Source organism: Saccopteryx bilineata, chromosome X, assembly GCF_036850765.1.
Source record: "Saccopteryx bilineata isolate mSacBil1 chromosome X, mSacBil1_pri_phased_curated, whole genome shotgun sequence".
Classification (NCBI taxonomy): Eukaryota; Metazoa; Chordata; class Mammalia; order Chiroptera; family Emballonuridae; genus Saccopteryx; species Saccopteryx bilineata.
Genome location: NC_089502.1, coordinates 12,176,331 through 12,197,320, shown reverse-complemented (window position 1 = coordinate 12,197,320; position 20,990 = coordinate 12,176,331). Strand labels below are relative to the sequence as shown.

The window sequence follows — 20,990 nt, the reverse complement described above, 5'->3', positions numbered from 1 at the left end:
CAATCTGACTTTGGGTGATGGGTATTCTGGGAATTTTACAAACCCATTGTAAACATACTATTTGGTCTTCTCTAAAGGCCTTGTAAGGAGATCATACAAATAGAGGGTCCTTGAGCCTTCACCAACCTCAAAGTAAGTCTACCCCTGGAAATAATTTGTTAAATAAATAAATAGTGTTAAACTTCAGTTGCTATATTTATAAGTAAAATCTGCTCCAGTCTTTTAGAGAGCATAGTGAAATCCAGATGAAATGTAGGCTCATTGCATGGTTTCCCTCCACCCATTCCTGTGATGTGATTTGGTCAACTTTAGTCAGTATGGAGTTATACATGGTAATAACAGTCATTATTATATTAAGGGCATATTAGTCTTATAATTACATAATGCTTGCTATCCACTGACTTGAACGTTTTGCAAAAATCACTTTACAAAACATTTAATGTCACCATATTGATATGAAACAGGGAAACATCATCGTTTGTAATTTTCAAATAAGTAAACTGATAAACACACTGTATAACTGCCATTTAAATATACTACCATTTCTGTACTAACCATGAGAATGGTAATCTGGAATATGGGCATAGCTTATTTTAATTGAAATCTAAAAAATACCTTGCCCATCTTTTTCATTATATTTTTTTCCCCGAAGTTAGAAGTGGGGAGGCAGTCAGACAGACTCCTGCATGCTCCCAACTGGGATACACCCAGCATGCCCACCAGGGGGCGATGCTCTGACCATCTGGGGTGTTGCTCCATTGGAACTGAGCCATTCTAGCACCTGAGGTGGAGGCCATGCAGCCCTCCTCAGTGCCCAAGCCAACATTGCTCCAGTGGAGCCTTGGCTGCAGGAGGGGAAGAAAGAGATAGAGAGAAAGGAGAGGGGGAAGGATAGAGAAACTGATGGACACTTCTCCTGTGTACCCTGGTTGGGAATCGAACCCAGAACATTCACATGCCGGGCCAATGCTCTACTGCTGAGAAAACGGGCCAGAGCCTCATTATAATTTTTAATAAAAGAGCCAGGACAAAAGGAGATAGCATTTAGACTTCAGTCAACAAAATTAGTTTATGTGAACTAGAAAAACTGTAACTTTGATGTGAATATGCAAAGGTATAATGGATCTAGGTGAGGGAAAGATATTATCCTTTTGTCTTTAACTTTAACTACTAACTTTCATGAAAATTAAATAAAAGTTTTTCAAGTTTACTTCCATGAACTTAAAAATGTTTTAGTTCCAAGTTTCACAAAGTAATATATGTCTTATAGCTCCTATTTAATTAAAAAAGAAAGACATTAAAATATTGAAGTCTAAAAATAATGACATTATTTATTAGTATGTCTCTCTTCTTCCTATCAACTGGAACTTCTTATTTGTCCTCTCTTTGGTTTTAAAGTGTTACATAATTTTATTTCTTACTATATTAATGTCAGATAAACATATTAGCTTGTTTTTAAGAATTGTATTTAGTAAATAGAATTATACAAATGATGTAAAAATTTGGACAGAGTCCAGAGATACAACAGATGACTGTGATAAAGGAAAAGCTGGGGGTAAAACTCATGCTTATAAACTATTTGGTTTGTGACACCATAACCTGACCACAGAAACACAACCCATGAAAATCATATAGCAGAACAGAAGATTTGGCATTCCCCAATGGTTGAGCCAAATGTTTCAAGCCAAAAATCTGTTTAAATATTGAATGCACTTGACTGAGTCAAATTTACTGTCTGTAAAGAACTGACTTCATGTGAATCAACACATTCAGGAAGAGAAATTTAAAAAATTTACTAGATATAGACAGATCTAGAATATGCAAAATGTCTAAATCAAAAATATTTAATAGCCTTATAATACTATGTCCACTTTATACATGCATCATTGCATCTAGAAGTGAGAATTCTTTGTCCTTGTAATGAAAATTCTTAGTTGTGATACTGGATTTTTAAACCATTAGCTTTATTTGAGAGTAATCCAGGATGTCAAATTTTTTTAAATTCTTTTTTCTTTTATTTTAGTGAGAGAGAAACAGACAGACAGGGATAGACATCTTGGAAAGGAGAGAGATGAGAAGCATCGATTCATTATGGCATGTTAGTTGTTCATGATTGTTTTCTCATATGTGCCTTGACCAGGGGGCTCCAGGAGAGTGAGTGATGTCTTGCTCAAGCCAGTGACCTTGGACTCATGTCAGTGACATTTAGCTTCAAGCCAGTGACTTTTGGGCTCAAGCCAGCAACCCTGCGCTCAAGCCAGTGAACCTGCACTCAAGATGGTGAGCCTGTGTTCAAGGTGGATGAGCCTGTGCTCAAGCCGGCAACCTCATTGTTTCGAACTTGGGTCATCAGAATCCCAGGCCAATGCTCTATCCACTGCACCACCACCTGGTCAGGCTTTCTTAAATTCTTGTACAATGCTCAAGTTGGCCTCTTTAATTATAGCAAAGGGAGTTCTTATGCTTAATTTTTTTTTGCCATGAACATCAGAAATTCTGTCTGTTATCACTGAAAAATATTAGAGAGTCACACCCTTTGTCTCACTTGCAAAACTTTCTCAATAAAACTAACAAAAGCTTTCAGAAATGGAATTTTGTACTAGTGAATGTCAATTCCGGCCTGTTAAATACAGTTAACAAACTTGCTTGCCACAGCAAGCATTCCACCATATTAAGTAGGTGTGGCTTTTATTCATTGTTTAGTCACACTGAACAGAATCTGTTCTCTAACTACCATACAATTTAGGCTGACATTCCCTTTATCAGAGAGCTTATAATAAGCAAAAAATACTCAGTTTTCCAAAAGCAAATATGCTCTTATGGTATACTAGAAACACATCAAAATATGTTTTGTGGAAAGACTTGAATTTCACTCCAGTGATATCAAATAGATCTTAATATGCAACCATAGAAACGTCAGTATTGAAAATTTAAATAGAAGCTTGAACGTTTTAGAGAAAACAATGAGACTATGGAGGGCGTTAAAAGGGATAGAAGATTGTTTGGGGAGAGTAGGTGCCAGAGAAATTAAGTAAAATCATATGTTACTTCTATAGTAATATCAAGACCCTTAATAAAAAACATTTATTTCAATCAGACTGGTAAATGTCCTTTAAAATTGTCATTAGTTCAATTACAATACATTTACAAAGCAGCTTCCTAGACCTAAAAAGAGGATCATATTAACCATTGTGAGGCTAATATTTTGGACACGTAATAAATGTAGAAATTAATATTTTATCAGTTTACCAGATCACAACAGCTATTGTTAAATAATCTACAAGTTAGAAAAACTATTTCCAATCGCTCCTTGGGATCTTCTAAGAAATATCTTGTATCTTGTTATATGCTATACAATAAATTGTACTATTGTGAATCATATTAGTCATGTTCTGCAGCCTGAAATCTGAAATTACCCTAACTGAAGAAATAAAGGAAACGTATTCTGTTATAGAAAGCACAGAGAATCAAATTATAAGGCACTAGAAGTCAGAAAACTCAATGTATCTCTTACTAGACTCTTAAAAAGCCACTCTTATTCACCAGTGTAAGCTAGCATCATCGATAATGCATGAAGGGTTGAGACTTGGAATGGAGAGACTCTACTGGCGACTGAATAGAAGATGAATAATCAGCCTTATTCTTTACCCATACTTTCCCCCAGGCTTAACTGTGATTTCCTGAAACAGGGCACATGATTGGTGCCCTGATGCTGTCCATTAACTTGTGAAAAGATATATACACTAACTCTATAGGAAAGGGTGGGTTCAGGTGTATGATAAAATCTGGCTCCTGCCTGACCTGTGGTGGTGCAGTGGATAAAGTGTCGACCTGGAAATGCTGAGGTTGCCGGTTCAAAACCCTGGGCTTGCCTGGTCAAGGCACATATGGGAGTTGATGCTTCCAGCTCCTCCCTCCTTCTCTATCTGTCTCTCTCTCCTCTCTCTCTCTGTCTCTCTCTCCTTCTCTCTCTCCTCTCTAAAAATGAATAAATAAAATTAAATAAAATTTAAAAAAAATCTGGCTCCTATTCCTTGCTGAATTTAGGGCATCACATGAAAGGCTAAGAGTAGTAAGGGTGAGTGAAAAGCTTCCTTGATTTATTTCCGATCTACTCACATTTTCTGGACTCACCAAACACATACATTTCTCTGTGGCTTTGTTTATCCTGTCTCAGTATCTAGTAGACTTTTTCTCCCCTATCCCTCTAGAAGTAGGAAGGAACTGAAATATTTCAGTGTGTGAAAGCCCAGGAAAAGTTTCAAGAACTTCAACCATGTAAAGTAATATTGAAGGCCAAAGAGGAGCTCTAAGGATCTCACTGGTGACCTTCTAGGAACTAATTTATAATGTAATTAATGAACACTGAATTCCAAGGCAAATATTTTTGGCAAGCTAATAGTATAAAACATAAAAATCTATTTATCTAGACATTCTAAACAATGAGAATTTTGGTCCAAATTTTTAGTGACTTAACAATGCCCCTACCACCAGTTTTATGCATTATCTCTGGAAGAATGGACTAGTTAAGGGATATAGCTACACATATCCCCTTGAGTTCTGAGAATGGGCCTTATAATAGCATAGTCTTTTTGCTCTTGGCACCCACATTTGCATTGCATCTAACTACTATATACATATATAGCTATATATAAAATACGCAGTTTTCAGGGCATTTATTACTTAATCACTGATGAAATAAGTATCAAATAAAGATGACATAACTCTCAAATTAGTAATATGCTAATGCTTTAAAGGAAGTAGGTCAACTGGAATCAGAATGAGATGCCACTGCACTAAATTTAGGACCTGGTAGAAGTCAGCAAAAAAGGCAGTTTTCAAGGACCCCTGAAATACCAAACTGCAATTTCATATTTTAACATAGCAGGACAAGATAGATTTTCAATAAGACAAAACTGTTTTTTAAAAGATCTATCTAATCTTACTGTTCTACAAAATTACTAGCCACTTACCTAGAATGACACTATAATCTTACTAATTTCTGCAAAAGGAAACTCTCTGACTAGGTTAACTTAAAATCACCATCAAATACTTGATCAGTATTCCTCAAGACTGTCAAGGTTGTGGGAAACAGGGAAATACTGGGAAATGGTCAGAGACCAGAGGAAAAAGGGAAGACAAGATTCAAATAAACATGATTTGAATTGAATACTAGAACAGAAAGACTACATGATTGATGAAGTTGCATAAAGTCTGGAGTTTAATTAATAGTAATGTGTAAATGTCAGTTTCTTAGTTTTGAATAAAACACCATGGAAATAAATATATTAACAGTGAGAGAAACTGGATGAAGAATAATATGGGAACTCTCGGTACTAACTTAGCAGTTTTACTTTGAATCTAAAATTATTTCAAAATAAAAAGTCTATTAAAATAAGTATAAAACCATCATCAAAGACTGTTTTAATTAATATCTTAAAATTCATGATTTATATCATATAAAATAATCAAAACATCTCTTCACCTTAAAATGCCCTTATTCCTTTATTAATATTCTTCTATATACTGAATTCATGCTTGCAACCCAGATTTTAAATCAAACACAGTTGATTATTGCCTTCACATGCAGGACAGCTTTGTAGTGTCAATTAATAAATTAGTTTATGTCCTAAATATTTCTGTAACTAACTTCCCAAACGCTCTGCAAGGTTATCCCAATGTAGATATATATTCTCAAAAAAAAAAAAAGGCACACATACACAATTTTTCAAAGACAATGTTGTGACTTACAAGTGATGGCATTTGAGCATTTTGGAGCATAAACTGCATCTGCTGGGCAAACATGGCTGCAGCAGTCTTTTGTTGAGTCAGATTATTCCATCCATTAATTTCTAGCTGCGTTTTTAAGTGTGGAGGAGGGTGAAGGTACTTGCAGTTGTCTCTACCACACCGCCCCTAAAAATAAAATTAAAAAAATAAATACACATTAATATTTTTTAAATATGATATGGCTAAAAATATACAAGTATATCAAACAATCAAGAATATTGAGGAAGAAATGTTAACTTTTTCCTCAACTAAAGTGTGGAAAAATATAAATATACTATATGCACATAAATATATTATCTAAATTTCACATCCATTATTCTGGATATTTTTAGGTATAAAGTTCTTTTTCAATGAATCCATATGTGAGAAAAATCCTGAAATCCACTGACATTCTGTTAACCATAGGTTAAATGGCTATACCTGGCAGCCATGTTGTTTCTTAGGTTTCAGAGGCCACGGCTCTAGATCATTTGAATGACTGAGAGCAAAGTTTATTTTGGAGTGTCAGCTATTTGGATGTTTTATTGATGGTTTAAGCACTTCTAAACAGAATAATGTCAGTCTTATGGAATCAAGCATCTTTCATGTTGCCTGAATGTTCACATGGCTTCTAAGCATAGTGTTTACTATGTATTAGCAAAACTGAACAAATATTTATCACATTGTCAAATGTGATCTGTTGTATTTAACTCATGAGTGCTATATAAAGCAGATAATGATTCTCTCATTTACAGTACTAGGGTTACCTCAATTCTTTTAAGACAAGCACAGCTGCAAAGAATTTTTACCCTCACAGGCGCCAAGATTCATTACACTGCATGAACTTATCGGAGAGAGGGGCGAAGAGAAAAAGTTAACTTTTTTTTTCTGACCCGAAAGTGCAACTTGCTAGGCCTCCTGAATTCCCAGGAGAAAATGAGTTAGTTCATCACGTTTTTTGAACACATGCTGTCAATTTTCCTTATTTATGACATCTAAATAGTGTATACAATCACTTTTTCATATTTAGTTACCTTTTTACTAAAGAATTCCTATAATTTCACTAAAAATAAAATTATCTCATTTGAACTTTATAGAGCTATGTATAATGGAAAATCAGATGCATTGAAACTGCTCTTTTAAGTTAAATCACTGGGACAAGGTGGCTCTATTATTTTACCTCCCCTGGCAAAAAGCTGAGTACAACTTAAAACATAACTTCAGAAATTAAAGGTTAAACTATTATTTTTCATCAGGTTTGTCCTTCTGTTTCTCCCATTGATCAATTAATTTTTAATCAATTAAGTGATTTATAAAATCAAATAATATCTTAGTTTCAATGTAGCTTTACATTTTTCTTTGAATTCTGAAAGTTTGTAAAAGTAGCTTAAGAACAGCTACATAATTTCAGCGCATATAATGGCTGTAAGAAAATTATTTTCTGCACTATTTGATCAATGTCACCCCATTAAATTTAATTTCTAAATTTAAAAAATCCTTTAAAGATCACAATAATGGAGGATTTCCCCCATTTAATATGCCTTCCAATAGATAACGTAAGCTTCCTTTTTACACTTACCACAAAAGTTTTAGTCCCAAAATTCTTCAACCTCAACCCAGCATAACTGAGGTTATCTGGCTCAGAATTAACAACCCTGGGATACAGTGACACTTGGAGGCTTCCACATCCAAGCATGCTAGTTTATACTTCAGTGTTTTTCTTCTTCTTCCCACAGCCTAACATTAAAGATTTCCACAAAGTTTGGTCTTAAATCCTCTGCTCACCTCTCCAATCTGTTTTCCTCAGATAAATGAAAATCTTGCAAAATTCCATCTCTCACAGAAATTACTCTATCTAGACTTTTTTTCTGAGATGGCAAGGAGAGGCAGAGAGAGTGGAGCATCAAGATGATCCTGTATGTGCCCTGACCAGGAAATCAAACTTGGCAACATCACTCTCCAGGATGAAGCTCTAACCAACTGAGCTATCCAGCCAGGGCTTAATTCGTATTGATTTTTAGAAAGACAGAGAGAGGACAGGAAAGAAAGGGGACAGACAAGAGAAGCATTTGTTGTTCCACTCAAGTTGTGCATTTTTTGTTTTTTGTTTTTCCCTTGTGCGCCCTGACTTGGGATCAAACCTGCAACCTTATTGTTTCAGGAGAATGCTCTTAACCCATGGAATTTACTGACCAGGCCCAGATCTTACATTTTTATCTCACTGATTTTCAGTCCTTTTTTTATCACTAACTGCAGCAGCATTTAGAAATCCTATCCCCTAACCAGGTCTAAATAACTGACTTCTGACCTTTCTTCTCCTTAAGACTATTTCCTCATACCACATACTCACATTTAGGACACTTGCTCAAATCCCCATACTTTGAGGGTTACATAGCAGCAATGAAAAAAGAAATGAGGTACCTGCTGAGCAGTTTTACCTTAGGATTGCAAACCCACCTTGAGAGTTTTCCCAGACAGGTAGCAAATGTAACCATAGCAATTTATACGGAACACAATTTGTAATCTCCCTCAAAAAAAAAAAAAAAAAGGCAGTACAGTGAGGACTGTCTCTCATATTCAGAAATTCTAAACAATGGATAATTTAAAATTTAAGAAAAGGGAAATCAATACATTAGAATTATAACATTTGTTACAGCTTAGTTTTAACATCATTTACATTGAATGCAATCAGAAAGGGAGGAGGAAGGAAGGAAAGGAGAGAGAAAACAGGATATTTGGCACATTTCCTACCAATCTACAGATAAAGAATTATTACCTGGTCTGGCCAGGCAGTGGCACAATGGATAGATCATTGGACTGGGAGGCGGAGGACCCAGGTTCGAAACCTTGAGGTCGCCAGTTTGAGCACAGGCTCATTTGGCTTGAACAAGGCTCACCAGCTTGAGCACAGGGTCACTGGCTTGAGCATGGGATCATATATGTGACCCCATGATCACTAGCTTGAGCCAAAAGGTCGCTGGCATGAGCCTAAGATCGCTGGCTTGAGCAAGGCGTCACTAGCTCTGGTGTAGCCCCACCCTGGGGTCAAGGCACATATGAGAAAGCAATCAGTGAACAAATCAGATGCAGCAATGAGGAATTGATGCTTCTCATCTCTCTCCCTTCCTGTCTGTCTGTCCCTATCTGTTCCTCTCTCTGACTCTCTCTGTCTCTATCAAAAAAAAATCATCTGCCTTTGTGCTTTTATATGATTTTCCTTTACATATAATAACTTTTCTTAAGCTTTTATCTTTATCAACTAATGACATTTTTTTTTACAAAATAGAACAGTATAAAAAATAGGAAAAAAGAAATACTTTTAAAAAATTAAATCAAGTTGGGCTTTAAGACTAAAGTAAGGAATATTAAGCAGCATGATATTATTTTTAAAAAACTTATTCATCGTATTTATGAGATTTTACTTGACAGAACCCATAATTTAATTCTGGAACAATGCCAATGTATAGCAATACTACCTTACCAGACACTGTTGCTTATGTTAAGAAAAGTTTATAAAATACAAAAATATCTGCATTTTCTATCTAAACAGTAGATGAGAAGACCATATAGTTTAATATGAATATTATCTGTGGGATACAGTGTTTCAAAAGAAAACTAAACCACTTAAGCATTTTTTCTTTTCAAAACGACATTAGATCTCAGGATAATATATTAATATTCACAACATTAGATCATAATAAATCTCCTCTGCATAGTATTCATTCTTCAAGAGGCCCAAACTTAATTATAAGCCAAAATACTTTAATTGGAGTTTGGAGGTAGGGGGGCAAAGTTAATTTGACTTTGGCTAACATTTGTTGTTACTCCTTATAAGGAATTAGGGCTTTTTTTGATAAGCATGTATGAATGAGATAAGGTGGAGGCAGGGAAGGGACTGCTCAACATAATATATTATCACCTATATTTTTGTCCTTTGGAAAATCAATAACTATGAATTAGAAAGGTAGAAATGTTCTCCCTAGGCCATCTAATCACTCCAAATGGGCCACAAGGCACCCTCTCATACTAGGTCTACAACTGCCCAGAAAGGTTACTGATCTTAAAATATATATATTATCCCTCAGAATCACCAAGCCAAGTCAATAGTGTCCCACATCCTCCTTCTAGAGCCTAGAATCTAGACCCACAGGTTCAGAGTTGCCACATGCTCAGTTCAATGTGTTAGACAATGTTATAAACAATTACAAATGTACCTATGACAGCCACCATCCACTGGTAGAACTGGCAATGTTTTAAAAATAGCAGCAAAGACTAGTCAAGCCATGCAAATCTCTTTCTCCTTCTCCTAAATATGCACACAAAAATTTAAAAAGTATTATTAAAGAGATTAGGCTCATGATGCAGTTGTGCTAAAGATATTATCGAGTTGTACAGTTGTAACCTGCATGGTTTTACAAAACAATGTAACCCCAATAAACTCAATTTTAAAGAAGCATTGAAGAGATTATAGTACAAAAAGTTATACTTGCCTCAATTTCACTCTTTTGCCATTTACTTTGGCCTTAAATACAAATCTTTGACATCTGGTCCTTCAGTATGTAACTGAGTTAAGAAAATAACAATGTAATCAAATAGCAAGTGATTGATTCTCTGCTGAAATAAGTGTTATTACACTTATGAATCTTCTAACTTTCCTCCCTTATCTACTTTTTTTGAAAATGCACCCAAAAAAGCAGCAGGGAGAGAAATTTCTAAAATACATCTGAATCAAAAAGTTGATGACAGACAAAAGAAAAGTTACAGAGCAATTATAAAACTTCCAAAATTCAATCCAGTTTTCTTTACGCAAATGAATACAAAGCCTTTCACTAAGAAAGAAAAGTACAGTAACATTGTAGAGATTCGAAGTCCACCTAAGTTGGTAACTATGAGAGTCTGTCACATACGAGACTTACCCTGTTTTTGGTGGTAGAAAAACTTTTGAAATGTACTTTTTTATATTTATGACAGAAAGTTCTACTATCCATCAGAAAAAGAAACAAGCCCAAGGAAGCTGAAATTTATACTTTGTCATTCACTGTATCTTAACAGAAATAGCTGTTTGGAAAACAACTTGTTTCTTCAAATATATTTAGAATTATGGAGAAAAAATCCTTCTCTCAAATACAGTAACTGAATTATGGTATCAAAGACATCTCACTGCTTTGTTAGACTATCAAGAGTTAAAAGTTAAATTTTAATAAAGGCAATGAACAGATGATTTGTTCTATGGGAAAAAATGTTATTCCATTTCAGTGATCATGTATTAAATGAAAAAGTCCTATTGATTTTATACTGCTTCACTGAAACCTACTTACATGCATAGACATGGCCTCTCAGAAGTATCATAATAAGAATTTTAGAATTATAAATCATACATATTAGGTTGCCTAGTTTCTCCAACCATTACAGACCTAGTAAAGGTTAGGAACAATATGAAAGAACTGAAAGTGAGGTGCCTCGATGTAAACTGAGTATTAGCCAGATGTTAGCATACTAATGGCAAATTTTCTACTTTCTTCTTTGCAGAGTTCTGTCTTTATAAAAACAAATATAATCTGCATTATTTTCTCCTCCAATATTGTACCATGAATATGAATATATATGCTTGAAGAGAATCTTTAAAATCTTGCATACAAATTTTATTTTAATATGGGATGCAGACAAGAAATTCTTTGAATAAAAAGGCTTATAAACCATTTCCTGAATATATTGAGGTAAAATTAATGAGGCTGAACATAGATCCCATGGAGAGGGCCAGCCAAGTACACATACCTCCACTGTAGTCAGCACTGATATACATGTACAGGCAATGACTTTGGAGCAAACCAGAAACCAAATCTGAATAAACTGGGAGTAAGCTGGGAAGAGGGCATAATAATATTCTTGTTTATCTGTCTCAAGAAAACTTTCAAATTGTGACCTCTAAAACATGAAGGGAGAAATGGGCTGAATAATCACACCACTGTTCTGAAATAGACCACTAAGATAATTTGTTTACCAGAATTGTAACATTTAGGGCTGAAACAGATTTTAAGGAACATCCTGTGCATCTTTATCTTACAGAGAAAGAGATGAGGTGGCTTGTCCTAATTAATAAGCAGTGCAGTAAGAACAGAAGCCAAGTTTTTAGATGCTCTCTACCCCATAAGGATTTTCAATTCAAATGACTCTTCCTCTGTAAAAACTTTCCTGAGCTCATCTCCCCAACCCCACTCCAATTTATCTCCCTCTTTTTTGTGCCTCCAGCTGCACCTTGTACTCAGTTTTATGGTTGCACTTATCACTGTGTACACTGTGATAAATTGTTTGCATGCCTATCTCCCCATTAGACTTTGAGCTTATCTAAAGGCAGGGCTATAATATCTTCCTCATTTTTGAATCTTCTAGGAATGTTTCTGTGCCTGGTTAATAGTAGCCACTACATAAAAGTTTGATGAATGAATGATCAAACTTTGTAAAAACAATCTTACAAGGCCTAACAGTAAGTCTTCCTTAGAAGCCTAATTCTTTCTTTTTCTATTTCCTTTCGTAAGTTATTTTATCTTTCTCCAAGAAGAGAATCATGGACAACACATGACTGAAGTTCCTGGTTGTCTGCTCCAAATGAACCATTATTCTCTTTAGGCCTAGAAAGTAACTAACTTTTATCTTTATCCTTTTCTTTTTTTGCTACGACTATATACTCAGAAGTGTATGTGACCATATGGGTAAAAATTCTGGTAATTCAATGTAACTTAAGGAGAAGTTTCAGGAATCCAAGAGGTATATAAACATAAACTCTGGTCTAATTCCAGAGGTCTGTGTTCACAACAACCCCCAGAATATAGGATGCTGCAGAGCTGAACAAAGGAACTAGCAGGAAATTCATATTTAAAGAGTATCTGGACCTGCTTAAGAAGAGCACTGTATTTCTGGGGTTGGCTTAGAATAAATTGCCTTCTCAAACAGTTCTACCCCCACCCCATATTTCTCTAAACAAACTGCAAGCCAAATTCCCAGAAGCTACTTGGACATAGGTAGAATACCTGGCTTTGGGATAATCACATAAGGTGGGGCCTTCTTGTGGACCTCTATTGTATATACTGACTTTTTACAAGAAAAATGCTCCCCTGTATTTTAAGATACAGCTGCATTCACATTAAACATTTATTTTCAAATAACCTCATGAGCTTGATATTTTGCTTGAAATCTTTTGAAGTGCAAATAACAAAATCATAGCTGCTGTTCACAGTGAAATCAAGCCTGCCTCATCAATACCTCAAATATGCTTTCAGCCTTCTCCCCAATTTTCCTCTTATCTAATCAAGTACTTTCAATTGCTTTAGAAAAATATTAGCTGAATATCTGTTCAATAATAAGCTCCTCAAGAATGCATCATCTCTCTTTATAAAACAGCCAATCCAAATCAAATTAAAGCCCAGAGACAATTAAATTACACTGGTACCAGGTTACCAAAAGTCAGAAGGCATTTAAGTTGTCTTTAAAGTAGTTGTTGATAGTGACCACAAAATATCATTAAAATAGGAGGGGGGAGAAAGAAAAAAATCATGACATTCAATTTGTTACTTCAAGAAATAAATTTACATAAAATCATATTACTTTAAAATCTACTTACTACATAGAATTTGTTATAATACAACATAAAGGGTATCTTTCTCAGCCCATAGTCAGCAAAATCTCCTGACTTAGGGTTTCCTCACTCTCCTTTCTGGACACCCCATCCAGTCACGTACCACAGCAATTTAGAACAAGGACAAAGAGCATGCAACCTATCTGCATTCTTTCTTCCCAACTAAACCTTTGGTTTATAATCCTATCTAAAGTTGTCAAATTTATCAAATAAAAATACAAGACTTTTAATAAAATTTGAATTTCAGATAAACAAATAGTTTTTAGTCTAAGTATGCTCAATACAATTCATTCTCTGTTAACTCTCTCCTTATTCATTTTTCTATGTTGGTTGAGTTGAACAAAACAGAGTCAAATTCTCCAAAACTCAATTTACCCCCTTTACCTTAAAGTTGTAAGCAGCCCTCTCCATGGAATCAGCCCAAGTTCTACTTGGCCTTCAGTTGCCCAAAGCAAACCAGAGGCACTCTCAGTCCCAGCTTACCTGACCAGCTACAAGGAATTTGAGGAAGTTGACTGTTGGGGAAAGCAGTTTTTATTCCATAGCTCCTCCCATCAAAAGCTTCACAGGGCTCCTACCCAGTCAGCCACTCAGCTTTCCACCCAAAGGGGTTGGTGCCAGTGTATATTCAAATGACTTTGATGCCTGCAGAGCTCCTCCTTTAGATTGGGGTGAAGACAGACATGGTGAGTGACCACCATGCCTAATTACTGACTCTAATAAATTTGTGCAAAATTTTTAACACATGAATTATTACAGGAAGATAAGGCTTTTATATTTTCAAGGTTTTTATATGTGTGTGAGGGGTGAGAAGGGCAAACTAACTTTTTTTCTCTTCAGCTCTGTCTGTGGAATATTCAAATTCAAGCATCAGTCATCCACAGAAGCCCAGGAAAATGATTGCTTAACATGATGTTTCTATATACACACATGTAAGATCTATGGAGATACATACTCAAAACATGCAAAAATGTCTTAAATAGCCATTATTTGCATATATTTCTTTTTCAATAAACCCTTAATTATACATATTAAAAGACAGGAAGAAGTAGAGAGGTATGGTTAATTCTCATAAACAAAATAATATATTCAGAAAAATGGCAATCCATAATAGCTCCACATAACAGAATATGTATATGACAGAAGTGGCAATTTTGAACACTTAGGAATCAGTTTCTAGACACAATCCTGAAATTATTTTTTATTCATTAAGAATGCAGACTCCTTCTTTATAATTATCACAGATTCAGAATTAGTACAGTCAGAAAGAATAAAAATTGTACTTTACTGAGGAAGCTTATATAATACGCAACATGTCATAGAAATATTAAATAGTAAAGCTGGAAAGGCTCTTAGAGATCATTTAATCCAGCATTTGCTAGTGTATGTAACCATAGACCACTATTTCCAAGAAGCCTCAAAAACTGAGTTTCTTGGTTAAATACTTATTGAAAATGGCAAACTATATTCCTCTCTTAGAGACTGACAACACATCAGAGAATAGTAAAGATTGTCTAAGTCCTACAGTAAGGAAATCTGCTTACCAGAATTTCCCAACATTGATTAATCACAAAAATCATCCCTCTTTTTTCATCATACACCTTTTAACATATCTCATTAGAGTATCCTAATGAAAGTACTGTTCTAATTCATCTCCCTCTAACTAAAGCTGAAACCAAGCCCTGTTGCCTTTTATAAGTTGTTAGTTTTCCTCCATAACTTCATCTTTTTCTTTCCTAAATAGGAAAATACGGTGAACTCCAAGTAACTGGATCTTCCATTGAAATGACATTTAACATTTTTGCTTATACAGTAAGTCTCACCTCAATATTTTCAATAGGTTCTTGGAAACTGAGCCTTTAAATGAAATGACATATAAGGAAACCAATTTTACCAGAAGCTAATGATATTAGCTAATTGGAAACAAGAGTTAAGTTTCCACTGCATATTTCTGGTCACAAAGACATCACCAAACTTCTAAATAAATACCCCCAAACAATTCCAATATTAAACATGAAAATAAATGGGAGCTTTACACACATACACACACACACACAGAGAGAGAGAGAGAGAGAGAGAGAGAGAGAGAAAAGATGAATCAAAACAAGTAAGAGACTTCTTTTTCAGCCCACTTATTTTAGTTCATTGTGGTGAGTGGCCAGAGCCTCTCTTGGTAGCTCTAAGCACAAAGCAGGACTCACCCTGGACAGGACGCCCTTCCATTACAAGGACACTAACACTCCCACACTCACTCAGACTGGGACAATTTAGATACCCCAACTCCCCCAGTTCACATGCACACCTTTAGGATGTGAAAGAAACCAAAGGACACAAAGAAAACTCACGCAGACTCGGGAAGAAAATGCAAACTCCACGGAGACAGTGGCCCTGGTTGGGAATCAATTTTCCCTCCTCATCAAGTTTATAACAAAACAAAGTTATTCAAAGATTCACTTGATTTCCCCAAAGCTAACAAGATAGTGATTGTTTCCTATGATTGCTACAAAGAAAGATCCCACAACCATCTCCCCAGTACCCATTGCCAAGGCTGTGGGTTCTGTCAGATATTTCCAAATAGCTGTTGGGGCTTTCTTCCTTTATATGTATGCTTGTCAGGCAACGTTTGAAGTAACACTTTGAGTCTTCTCTAACTCTATTTCCTACACTATGACTTCTGTCCCTTGAACCCTTGGCATTTACCTCAGGTATTCCATGACATAATGGTATCAGGTGAGTTTTAACTGGGCTAAATCTTGGGAAATAAGAACATTTTTTTCAATCCCCTTAATTCCTAAGGTTTTTAGCTTTACATTCAACTTAAACTTTGAAGTTTCTACTTGGCAGAATTAAGTTTCCTGTCTGTAAGTAAAAAGAAAGTTACAAAGAAGAATTAAATTTAGGCAACTATCTTGCAAACTTATAAGGAGAGTATAATGTGAGAAAGGCACTTATTATTTTTCAGATTAAAAAAAATTATCTTTGCAGGGCTCTGTACACTGCTAAGACCAAATAAAATAATTACAAATCTATGGCCAGACATGTACCCCTCCACCAAGAGGTTATATAAAGGGCAGATATAGTTATTGATTTACCTCTGAATTTTGAAATTAGAAGAACAAAGATGAAAATCAGCCCTTCTTTTATTAAACATAAAACTTCTTTCAGGTAAAGAAAGTTAAAAGCGTGAGTGATATCAAAATGGTTGTTTACAAGGTCTAGCTAAATTCGTAAGTGTGAAATCATGTTTCAAACCCTAAACAGAGTGAAATATATCCATTTTAAAATAAGCATTTTCCTCATATCCCTACCCAAATACCAAGCTAGAGCGAAATATGCAATTTCCAAGCAGAAAGTTTTACTTCGTTACCTGGACTGCCATTAAAATATTTTGAGGCATAGATTACATCTACATTTTGTTAGTAAAAATATAAATTTTATCACTAAAAGTCTTATTGAAACCTTTGTGTTAATTTATTAAAACTGTAGTTGTTTTAGAATATTGGACAAATCCTAAAAACTCCAAAAGCATTGTGTATTTAAATAAATTGGTGTTTTTGACCAAAAGATTTTTTTAAAAGCATCTGAGAATTAAATAAACTTACTGTTTGTTTTGTTCTACAGACATAAAAAATACAATTTATTGATACAAATTCTGTTTACTTTAAAAGTAAAAATTTATACTCCCTGGCCTGAATATCTACCAAGTATATTAAAAGTTCTAGATAAAACTGTTGAGATTGGTTTAATATATATATAATGATCCTCTCTTGGTCTAACTTAGTAAATATGGTAACTTTGTTAAGCTCACTTGCTTTCAGTAAGAGGTTAATATTTGATGATGATGAAACTGTTCCTGGTATTTAAAGAACAAAGCAAGGCTATCCACAAACAATGTGACTAGAAATGGGATTAGTTTAAAGAAGATAACATGATAAGTGGAGGTTTTATATTTTTAAATAAATCAATCTCTCAATCATGAAGTCTCATATCCTTACAGAAAAGAATTTGAAATATGACCTCTACCAAAGAATGCCTATCTCCATATCTAAAACAACAAAAAAAATAAAGCAAAGCAAAGAACAGAAAAAGTTAATTAGTAATTTTAAAATCTATTCATTGAACTCCTCAAGTCAGTTTCAATAGCTGGAACAAGAGTTATTGGGAGAATACTGCACTTGCAAGAATATCGTGTTCTTTGAAAAAATATGCCTTCTCCATTAACCACAAAAAAGTTTCAGGGGTCATAGTGATAGTCTAATTGGCTCCATTTAATTAATAGACTCCTTATTTTAGTGAGGGAAAAACAAAACAAGAAATATCTATCTACTCTAGTTTCATTGCGCTTTTGGTGACAATTAGAATAAAATTAGAAAACTTCAGAAAAAAATATCTCTTTGAAAAATAAAATGAGTCCAATTTGTATCTCATTAAGGCAGATAAAATTTAATTTTACAAAAATATTTTACAAAGTGATACAGTGAAATAAACTAAGCCGTGTAAAACTTCATTGTGACAATCTTTGATACTTATTTCACCCATTGTTCTACTAAATATAACAAGCATTTAATTGGTTTCATTTTGTTTCTTGTTTTACATTGAGGGCATATACTAGACTCTGGTATATAAGGTTAAATTACCCTTTAGAAGTGAACTAACCTGATGATTTATGAGTGTGCTGGAGAATAATTGTAAGTACAATTTTAGCTCATGTTACTTGGCATGTCACAATTGCTGACACATATTTGGAGGCCAGGTTGAAGCCTCCATTAAATCATATTTTCTATTAATATCTTGAAAGTGGTCATAATGAAAAAAAACCTTTAAGGGATTTATAGAGCTCTGTGATCTGCTTTGCATTTTTTTTCACACAACATCAAACTGAATAATAACAACTGATATTATTATGTATTTACCGTGTGCTAGACATTTGCAATAAACAAACACTAGGGTGTCAGTGTTTTACTGGAACTGAGGCACAAAGAGTTAAAGAAACAAACTCAACGTGACAAATCTAATGTAGCAGAGCTGGGATGGGAACTGAGGTGCTCCAGACCTGGAACTCACATTCCTAACCAGTACACTATTACCTCACAATACTTTGACATGAACTTCACTGAGGAACAAGCTAGTTCAAATATTTTTACTGTCTGGGACACTATTTTCCCTCTAAGATTATAAAAATATTCCATATCACCTGGCTGTCAGGTAGGTCCAGAAACTAAAATAAATTTATGGAGAATGAGATGTTTTGTTAAGTATATAGGGATGTTGGGCAACTTGAAAATGAATAAAACAAGGAAATTGAATGTTTATTTTTATACCATATACACCTAAATAATCACAGCTCACTTTATTGTGTATTTACTATGTTGTAGGCACTATTTGAAATGTTCTCTATGCATCAAAACTTTCATCGTTCCCGAAGCAAAACAATTAGTACTAACCTGCCCTCTCTTAGCTCAGCTTTTTATTAAATGTTTGCACATTGGAATTTTGCCAGTTAGTTTGGGAGAAGCAATGTTGTATTATCAGGAGTTGGATTATGAGAGTTTAAACACAAACAACTATGACCTGACAAAAAAACAGTTGATCAAAATCCGATGGACACAAAGAACAGATAGAAATGGGGCTCAAAGAGTAGATTGTGTGCATTTTGTGACTGTCATTACCACACTATAAGAAGAATATTTTAAAAACACAGTAGTGCCAATTAAAAACAGTTTTACTCAGACTACAAATATCTGAGTGCTGTAGCTTCAACACTTTCACATAGCAGAGAAAATCCCCAAACAATGACAAAATATCAACTGTATCAAAAAGTGGTACGAGGCCCTGGCCGGTTGGCTCAGCGGTAGAGCGTCGGCCTAGCGTGCGGAGGACCCGGGTTCGATTCCCGGCCAGGGCACACAGGAGAAGCACCTATTTGTTTCTCCACCCCTCCACCGCGCTTTCCTCTCTGTCTCTCTCTTCCCCTCCCGCAGCCAAGGCTCCATTGGAGCAAAGATGGCCCGGGCGCTGGGGATGGCTCTGTGGCCTCTGCCTCAGGCGCTAGAGTGGCTCTGGTCGCAGCATGGTGACGCCCAGGATGGGCAGAGCATCGCCCCCTGGTGGGCAGAGCATCGCCCCTGGTGGGCGTGCTGGGTGGATCCCGGTCGGGCGCATGCGGGAGTCTGTCTATCTCTCCCTGTTTCCAGCTTCAGAAAATGCAAAAAAAAAAAAAAAAAAAAAAAGTGGTATGAAATATACTTCTGAAGCATTTCAATCAGCTAAGAGTACTGGCAAATGAGAATTTAGGTACACCACCTCAAAAAAAGCTACATAACCAAAATGTTAGTAGTAGTAGGGATTTGATTCAAATGACCAGAAAACATATATATATATATATATATATATATATATATATATATATATATATATATATATATATATATATATACTTTGAAATGGTGCAAAGTATGATGATTTGTGGGCCCGAGAACTAGGGTTTGACTTTTTCAGTGCTTCCGATGTAGCCTATGAGCAAATGTTATGTTTATTTTCTTTCTGATAGTGTCAATTTAGTTATGAGTAAGTGAATAATATTAAAGAATTCAAATACAAATCAATATATGGATACATCGGATAAATATTTCAATAATATAAACACATTTTCAATATTACTATCAGTTAGGTTTTTCCACAATTTTTTAAAAGCCAAGTATAATAGATACTTGCTGCTGATAGTAATAAACCTGGATTTTATAATAAGTAACTGAACAATTGAACATACAGAACCAAAAAGTATACTTATACTTTTAAAGGCAATATGATAAGAAAAATAACAATAATAACAAATCCAAAGTTGAAATAAATCAACTGTTTGGAATCAGGTCACAGGCTATTCATACTTTGACTTCTTATGCATTTGTTCCTAGAAAAAACAAGCATAAGCTTGAATTTGAATATGAATTCAGTATTTTACTAGAAAGACTGCTAGATTGGGATTTAAGTGCTATTGATTCTGATTACCTTAAGATCATGGCTAGATCATTTTCCAATTCTATTAATCAGTTTTTCAAGGAATAATTTCTGCCCTTATATACTTCAGAGTTAGTTTGAACAAATAAAAAGTAAAATTTAGTATGTTTTGAAAAGAATAGATATTTACTTCTCTTTATTAGTTCTTTAAAATAGAACTAAAATTGTTACTGTAAATTAAGTGTTAAAAGTATGACAGATTACAGTGTTTTATCACTTTTCCTCACCACAAAAGTAATGTATTACTATATGAGTAATTCTTGATATTGTGAGTAGTATGAATTATTATATGCCTAGAAAGGGAATTTATGTTCAATGTTAAAGAGCCAAGGACACTTCTCTTCTTAGAACTGGATATTGTTAAACAGTTGCTGCTCCCACAGCTCAGTGGTATGATAAGTGAAAGAGCAGAGTATAAAGAAGCTGATTCAGGCTTTAATCTTACCTAGCAAATAACTGAAAAGATAGGAGAATTATTGCTCTCTTTCGACTGGCAATAAGCCAGTGCTTAATTAGGGAGACCTATTATCTAATCAAGAGACACATTTTTACCATAACAAGCTTCTTACTT

At 34.8% G+C, this 20,990-nt stretch overlaps 1 protein-coding gene across 6 annotated transcripts in view; it reads right to left on the bottom strand.

Annotated features, from left to right (window-relative positions):
* MBNL3 (muscleblind like splicing regulator 3) overlaps positions 1-20,990 on the bottom strand; it is a 93,922-nt gene that overhangs the window by 33,782 nt on the left and 39,150 nt on the right. For 3 of the 6 annotated variants that reach the window (XM_066248887.1, XM_066248884.1, XM_066248885.1), the window contains exons 1-2: positions 13,787-13,892; positions 5,752-5,916 (exon numbers count right to left, since the gene is read on the bottom strand). In XM_066248887.1, coding sequence (XP_066104984.1) covers positions 5,752-5,916; positions 13,787-13,813 — 192 coding nt within the window. In that variant the 5' untranslated portion in view covers positions 13,814-13,892. Of the gene's footprint in view, positions 1-5,751; positions 5,917-8,226; positions 8,273-13,786; positions 13,910-20,990 lie in introns of those variants that run through there. The other 3 variants (XM_066248886.1, XM_066248888.1, XM_066248883.1) reach the window with 3 other exon arrangements.